Here is an 8,469-nt window from a genome sequence, read left to right on the forward strand (position 1 = left end):
TAACCCGTTCCAACACCATTAGCCGAACATGCTCGACTCGTTGTCGGTAATAACCGATCACGTAACATGTTATTTTTTTAAAAATTAATAAACTATAGTAATACTATACTCAAATTACAGAGAACAAAATGTTCTTTTTTATGGTGTAATTTTTTTAAAAAAATATATTAACGTGTGAAAAAGTTACGACCGTTAAAAATCCGTGGGGTAGATGGTTTATAATTAGGGGGGAAATGTGTAACTATTTAATATATTAACAAAACTTTATTGAAGTTGAAGGACCATAATTGTATATTATTTTGGAATAAACAAAGACTATTTTACCCTTAAATTATTAAAATTATATGCATTGCTACTTGTACTATATGCAACAAGAGTGGTACCTCTTAAAATTTAAGAGGTCACTCACTCCTATATTATATATAATATAGATTATTTCGTTTTCATTCAAACTAGGATCTTTACGGATTTTGTTTTGATTTTTAACCGAACTGATAGCTACAGTTTTTTGAGAAGTTCTAAAACTGAATTGTTTTTATGGTCCTTTTGAAATTCGTGTATTAGTTTATCATATTTTCTTATTTACTTTTTGAAGTATGTAAGATATGGGTAGCTGAATGAGAGGAAACTAAACAGGTATGAAAAGTTGTTAGAGAAAACTAGTATTGAAATATTTGTAGAGTCACACTTGATTATTTAATAAATATTTCTAGAATCACACTTGTCTGGCTAAAATCAAATAGTTATATAACTAATTTATATATATGATTCCATTGAAAGAATAATAAAGATATTGTCAACTTCCTCAATGAGCAAGTAGTCTTGCATAAATTTTGAAAGTAGCCAATCCTCTCATTCTTCTTCCAATTTCTTATATAAGCTAATTTCCCACATTGATAGTGGATCACACATGCTTCCAAAAGAATGGAGTAAAATATTCTTGAAGAAATAGACCACCATTGTTCTGTTGCTATGGAATATTTGCACTTCAATTGATTGAAGAACTTGTGTTATGCTGCAACTTGGACGAATGAAGACTTACCATTAATTGTTTTGACATAAGCCTAATATAGCCTTTTTATGATTATTAAAGCATTCATATTTGAGTTCAATAATGTGCATATTTTTATCCAATCCCGTTTCATGTTCAACCAACCAAAATCTTTAATACACCATTGCCAATCACAAACATATGGTCTACGATCTCACAATAGAGTTGAGATCTTTGTTGATTATAAGAGAGTTCAAGTAAAAGATAGAGAAATCAACACAGCGGTTTATAGTGCTCGTTGGATGTTAACGAACCCACCTTTACACCTTATATTTACTTCTAGGTATCCACTATCTCCACTAATTACGTCTCACTAAGCAAAGTAGTGATCATTATTAGAATCGTTTCACTAAACATGATAGCTAGTGAATATGAAGCAAGGTAATGATATTTTAATCGTTCACTAAGTGATCACCTCTCTAAATTCTCACTAAGAGGGTAGTGATTTCCCTTATCACCTTTGTTGCAACATCCAACAATCTCTATTTAATCCATCAACAAAGAAATCTTTGATTCATTTCAACTTTTAAAAACTTAATCAATCTTATAACTCCACCCAATCAAAACTACTGTAAAAATAAAATTAAAAAATTATTTGGTTTTGCAAATATATAACTCCATCAAAACATCCCCACCCCATGTATAGCACCACAGAAATGATCTGCCCAAAATTCACCAGTCAAAACGATAAAACTGAAAACACCAAAAATCTCGGAGAGGCGAATATTGCACTCTACACAAGTCAAGACTATCTATGAATAGCAAAACCTACAACAAAACCTACAAAGCAGACAATGTATAGGCCTCAGATATCAGCCACTCCATATATGTTCTTTGCGGAACTCTCGAACAATGACAGGAACACTAGTTGGAGGTATCTAAAAATCCAACATAAACTCCAGCATTAACTTATCATCAGACAAACCGAATAATTACAACACAAATGAATATACCATTGAAACACGGTTTAGGAAACTTACCATGCCATAATCAGTTATAATCATTGAAACATAATCCCAAGGCGTTAAGTCATACCTGTATCCATTGGGACAACAACAAAAACCATTAACAACTTGAAAAATCAAAGAAAATTTAAAGTTTATACATACAAAATCACGCTTACGTTAAATTAAGAAGTTGCAGGTTTTCATTATCAGTCACGTCCTTCAGATCTTTCACATCCGCCCTCCCACGAACTTTAGATATAACATCCGGAGCCCCTGGTTTAATACGCTCAAATCTAAGAAAAAAATAGCACCACAAAATCACATATATAACAACTTTAAGAACTAATATTTACCGAGTTCGTTACAACAGATTGAATCGAGCTGAACTCGCTCATGAAACTTATACGCTTCACAGCATACGATAACAGGAACGCCACACGCATTAGCAACCATAGCAACACACGCGGTCCCGACTCTAGAATAAACGGTCCCGTTAGCCAATACCGATGAAGCACCAAGGAAAACCCGAGTAACTTCATGCATGATATACGGAACCGCGTTAATTTGAACGTAAGTACAAGTAACACCCTTTCCAACGAGCCTTCGAAGCAACAACCGACCTTCAAGTTTAGGTCGGGAATCCACAATCACAACACGGAACCGTTTCCCAAGCTCATGGGCATGTAAAAGTATCATTTCAACTGCTGACGAGGACCCGTATGTAAGAAGGACGTCCCCGTCATTGACTTTTGTCACCGCGTGCCGTACTATCACCTTGTCAGCTAATATTATTTTTTCGGTTATGAAATAGTTGATTTCAGATAAAAGAGTTGACTTGACTTCTGATTCAGATAGGGTTAATGGAAGGTTGGCAATGCGGTGGGTTTTGACGAACTTGATTGCATTCTCCATGCTGATTGAAAGGAACGAGACGTAACTGTTTATTTTTGCGGTTAAGTCCCGGTTAATAGCTTTCTCAGGTGGTGTAGAGTAGTCCATTATGGATTCTTGAAATGCTTGAAGCATTGCAATGCACCGCGCGTTTCCGCCTGATATGTCACCAGCTAAATACCTTAAGCCAACCTGATTAAAAGTTTAAAGCCACCAGGCCGTTTGAGTATCGGATTGAATGAGTTTAAAGAAAAAGTAGAAGTGTAAACGAGCCGAGCCTGATCTTGTAAAGACTCGACCTGCTCGTTTAACTTAAGAGAGCTCAAGCTCAGCTTATTAATTATTTCACTATTTTATATTTATACACATTTATAAATCTTTATATATAGAATATAATATGTACTATGTAATTACTTAGACTAGGGGTGTGCATGGGTCAGTTTTGGGCTCAAACAGAACCAAAAACTAAAAATTCAATTTCTAAAATTTTAGATACTGTTTGGTTTCGGTGTTTTAAGTTTTACCATTTTGGCTTGTAATTTTGAGCCATATATAATTGGCTCAATATACTGAATTTGGGCTAGATAATTTGTTTATTAATGATTAATTATTTGTTATACATTTGGGCTAGAATATTTGGGTTATGCTATTTATTAAATTCTTATCAATTACAATAATTCAAAATAAAAACGAAATCCATAAAACAGTTCGTTTTTTCGATTTTAAATACACACGAAACCGAAATCGAACTGAAAGTTTGATTTGTACAATAGAAAAAAAACGTTGGTTTTTGTTTAGGTTCAGGTTTTTGGTTGGGTTATTTTGACTTTTCATCGCTTTTTTGATGTCATGCACGCCCTTAACTACTATCACAATTTTATATGATAGTAATTATTATGTAAATATATATTTGACATATTAAAAAATTTATATAAGCAATAAGCCCGTTTAGGCACGCAAGCCTAGTCAAGCTCGATATGTAGAACTCGGGCACAAGCTCGTTTATTAACCAAGCTCCAATACAAACTAGGGCTCGAGCTCATTTAGCTCCAATCGATTCAATCTTTGACGAGCCAATCTCAGGCAGATCATGTACGCCTCGGCTCGGATCGTTTACACCCCTATAAACCTAAGGATATTAATGGAAAAAGTACCTTGTAAACAGCAGGATGAACAGAATTAAGATCAAAAAAGTTCATTTCAAGATGAGGAAGCTTTGTTTTATGTTCATACTGAGGCAGATGCCTAAAAAGCTCAACTCGGTTTCTAACCTCCGTTTGTTTTACAACCGCGCGCTTTTTAGCTTTCTCTACACGAGTCGTATCATCAAACTGCATTCGCGGATGCGGGACGTCTTTTTTTCTATCTTTATCTTTATGATCGACTACCTTTTTCTCGGATGGTGCTGCTGCAATAGAGGATGAGTTATCTTTCTTTTAACCAGTGTTGACTTTTCCGGGTTTCATGTTTGCTGCGCCGTTTCCTCCTGCTGGAATTTGTAATAAACATAAATGAAATCAAATTCATGATTATACAAACTTATAAGATGTACTCACCTTTAGCAGCAGCTTTGGCGGCCCGTTGAGCTTCTTGGAGAGCCCGTCTTTCAGCTTTTGAGGTTTTTTCTTTTAATGGCTGCTTTACTTTTACATCTTGAGATTCACTGGATTGTTCCCCAACCTTTTCTGAGAATGTAGTTATAACCGTCTGTCAGTCTTATAATCGTATTGCAATCTGTTTGAAAATTTTAACGAATATATAGAATATATTGTAGGTCACACAAAAACAATAATCAGCAATAATGTAATGATGAGTTCCATGAATTTGATTGACAGAATTGAAGAAATGTTCAATAAAAGGTCACCCATTGAAGAGGTAGGTCCCAGCAGAGTCCAGTTAGACCCGCAAGACTCACCTTGAACAGGGACGTCTGCGCGGTTGGACCCGCAAGACTCACCTTAAACAGGGACGTCTGCGCAGTTGGACCCGCAAGACTCACCTCGAAGAGAGACGTCTGCGCAGTTGAACTCGCAAGACTCACCTTAAAGAGGGACGTCTGCGCAAAGACCAACTGGATCCGCATGACCAACCATGCTCAGAGACGCGACGTCCTTACGTGCAGTACGCAAGCTGTTCCCGCAGGAAAAGCCTCCCAATGGTGACGTACTCCGCCTGTTCCCGCAGCTACGGATACTAGCCATCAGGGAAGGCTACCCGCACAGCAAGGCTACACGCACAAAGCACTAACTCAAATAATTCAGTAATGTCACCTGAAGAGGGAATGAGCAAGCCGGGAATACTCCCGCCCAAAGCCGGGAATTCTCCCACCCAAATGAGCCAGTCCGTACGCTACTGGAGGACCTTTTGTACTATACCTGCCAAGGTATGGACAAAAGATCTGACCAAAGCTGCGACAGCTCACTGATAACAGTACGACGAGCAGCACGCTCTAGTACTTAATGTCACTATCAGCCGCTGCCTACTCACCAACCCTTGTCGTGGCACGTGCATAGCCTGCAGTTGGTGGAAAAGGAATAGTACACAGCCGGCCATGTCACTATCAGCCGCTGCCTACCCACCAACCACCAGCACGGCACGTGCGTAGCCCACAGTTGGTAGAAAAGGAATATAATACAGCCGGCTGTACCTTCTTGGACACCTACCTTCGGCTATAAATACTCCAACACCTTGGAACGGTATCATGATCTTCTCTCTAGCTATTTCTCTTAATATACACTTATATTCAAGAGCAACCTAGTCTGATTCTCACGCCGGATGGTGGTCACAAGGAGGTACCCCCCCCCCTTCTCAGTGACGAGCTCACGGTGTCTGTTTTGCAGGTCACAAGAAGAATAACCATCTTGCCGTACCTAACCCTCGTGGGAAACATCTATTTAACCCCCAGATTATCCGTAATCTGCCCGGGGTCAATTAGTGTTTCTTCATTGGCGTCATCCGTGCATAAAAGCTAGAACTTATTCTTTTTCAGTTTTTTCAAAACTTCTGGAAAGATGGTTAAAGTTACTCCGGTCCCAAGGCCAGCGAGTGACCAAGAAACCCCGGTAATCACAACCCCAGCTACTGGGAGGAACACCGGCGAGTACACAAATTTTACGAACACTACCCCGGTTACTCAAGCCGGGGCAAGTGCAGTAAATTTTACGAACACTACCCCGGTTACCCAAGCCGGGGCAAGTGCAGTAAACAATCATCCCCTGGGATTCATTAATACCCAGGCGGAAAGACAACAGACGAGGCTCCCCCGCCAAACACTTGATCAAGTTAAAGCGTGGGCGGAAGCACGTCAGAAGGAATTCCAAGCTGAGTTGGACGAACGCTTACGTTCACTCCAACAGGCTGACGAATTCGGAAGCACTCGACAACGGCTCAACATGAGCAATGAGTGCGAGTCCTCGGACGATGATCGGGAGGAATCCGACAGTGACGCAAACTCTCGCCATAGGGCGAAAGGGAAGCGTAACGAAACGGACTTCCAACCGAGAAGGAATTTTGGAGAAACCTTCAAACAAAGGAACGCGGGGGGAAACCCACGTGACTTCTCCAAAACCTTTAGACCAACTGCTGCAAATGCGGGAACGTCCAAGTTTGCAAGGGACATTGCGGAAGCAATCGCCCCGAGAAGTGCCAAACAGATGTCCAACATCGGCACTTATGATGGTATATCCGACCCAGACGATCATTTGAACAGATTCATAGCGGGGGCAACCGTCAGCAACTGGACGGAACCCACGTGGTGTTATATGTTCCAGATGACGCTAGTTGGAGCAGCCAGAGCGTGGTTTGACCGTCTACCGGTCCACCACATCTACGATTGGGCGGACTTCCAGCAGAAGTTCAACCAACACTTCAGTCAACAAAGAAAGTATACCGAAGAGCAATGGACGATCCTCAACTGCATCCGAGAGGAAGATGAGTCTTTACTAGACTTCATCACGCGCTTCAATTCAAAGAAGCTAAGTCTGGGCACTATTAGCGAAGATCTTGTTCGCGCTGCTTTCATCCAGGGCGCGAAGGACCCAGAGCTCATCCGCACCTTAACGGGTAAAGACGGCATGCCATCCACGTGGGATGCCATCATGACAGCAGCTAAACGCTTCGCGGAAACGGAAAAGCAACTGGGTAGAGATCTACCCAGAGCACAAAACTCTACACCCAGAAAACAAGAGAAAACAACGTCCTCACCGCCCGACTAAACAAAAAGAGGAAGCTAGGCATTTGGCAGTCAAGGGTAAACTTTGACACCTCATCCAGCTCTCGCCCTCGGTTAGGCGGAAAGGATAACTTGCAGTCGTCGAACCGGAACTCCAGATGGACGCCACTCACCAAAAGCGTCACCGAGATATTCGCCACCGAGAGGCTCCCATGGCCAGAGGCTCCAATTATCCGACAGCGTCCAAACGCTGATCAAAGCAAATTCTGTGACTTCCACAGGACAAGAGGCCACACCACCGAGGAATGCTTAGACTTGAAGGACATCGTCGAAACATTTGTCAAAGATGGGAAACTCACGCACCTCGTGGCGTAATGAATGCTGAACAGGCTAATGCGTGTAGAACCCCAGTTGGGGAAAACACGAATGAAACTGCAGCTTCAATGTTGGAGACTACATATTGCGTAAACAACGAGATTCCGAACCAGGTGAATATCGGCTCGAAAGGCTCGATGACACCCCCATCCCAAGAACATGGAAGGGAGTTCAATTACACAGGTTGCATGTAGATCAATTCCAAACTTGTAAAGAAAAGGCCCAGAGCCACTTCTAATGGAAATGATTCTCCTTACCACATTGACGCTGATGGTCTTACATTTATACTTATGAACTTTCCAGACTGATATGCCGGTATTCACCGCATAAATAAGTGAAGAAGTAAGTCGTTGCGTGTGGACGGCGGCAAAACCTGCATAAACACAAAAAACGGCAAAAATTTGTAAGAGATGAGGACAACCTTCACGCAGGTCAGTTATAGGTAGAGTTTGGTCATCCCACTAAATGAAAGTGACGGTCCTACCTGCACAATCATGATAGAGGAAACTGAACACTAACCTATTGACAACCGCGCGTCGAACGGTTAACTTATTCAAAACACTGATATGCCGGTATTCACAGCATAAATAAGTGGAGACGTCGTTGCGTGTGGACTGCGGCAAAACCCGCATAAAAACAAAAAACGGCAAACCTTCACGCAGGTCAGTTATAGGTGAAGACTGGTCATCCCACTAAATGAAAGTGACGGTCCTACCCGCACAATCATGATAGAGGAAACTGAACACTAACCTATTGACAACCGCGCGTCGAACGGTTAACTTATTCAAAACACTTGGAAAATTGCTGTTAAACTAAAGTATGCACGAGCGAATCATATATTGTTTATGCGGCAAAACAAGTGCCAAATTAAGCTATAATATGCATGAGCAAGTCATATAACGTTTATAAATCAAGTCATCCAGTGAAATTGGCGGTCCTACCCGCACAAACATTTATATTTCATAAAAAATTCAAACATTACAAGAATGGCCGGGTATCTACCCTCCTACAGAAATATAAATCTATCCTAACGG

At 40.7% G+C, this 8,469-nt stretch overlaps 1 protein-coding gene across 2 annotated transcripts; it reads right to left on the reverse strand.

Annotated features, from left to right (window-relative positions):
- Positions 1 to 1,691: 1,691 nt before the first annotated feature.
- LOC143599271 (uncharacterized) lies at positions 1,692 to 4,591 on the reverse strand. Of its 2 annotated transcripts, XM_077077267.1 has the most exons (6): positions 4,446 to 4,591; positions 4,044 to 4,378; positions 2,352 to 3,081; positions 2,175 to 2,271; positions 2,032 to 2,086; positions 1,692 to 1,929 (listed from the first exon to the last, which is right to left on the reverse strand). In XM_077077267.1, the coding sequence occupies exons 2-6, from the start codon at positions 4,224 to 4,226 to the stop codon at positions 1,864 to 1,866; spliced, it is 1,131 nt and encodes a 376-aa protein (XP_076933382.1). In that variant the 5' UTR covers positions 4,227 to 4,378; positions 4,446 to 4,591; the 3' UTR covers positions 1,692 to 1,863. The 2 variants fall into 2 exon arrangements, with proteins under 2 accessions (XP_076933382.1, XP_076933378.1); XM_077077263.1 differs by having other exon boundaries at positions 4,044 to 4,591.
- Between the last annotated feature and the right edge of the window lie 3,878 nt (positions 4,592 to 8,469).

This window comes from Bidens hawaiensis, unplaced genomic scaffold (assembly GCF_021521415.1).
Source record: "Bidens hawaiensis isolate Kalapana, Puna unplaced genomic scaffold, B.hawaiensis_p1.1 tig00001920_1, whole genome shotgun sequence".
NCBI lineage: Eukaryota > Viridiplantae > Streptophyta > Magnoliopsida > Asterales > Asteraceae > Bidens > Bidens hawaiensis.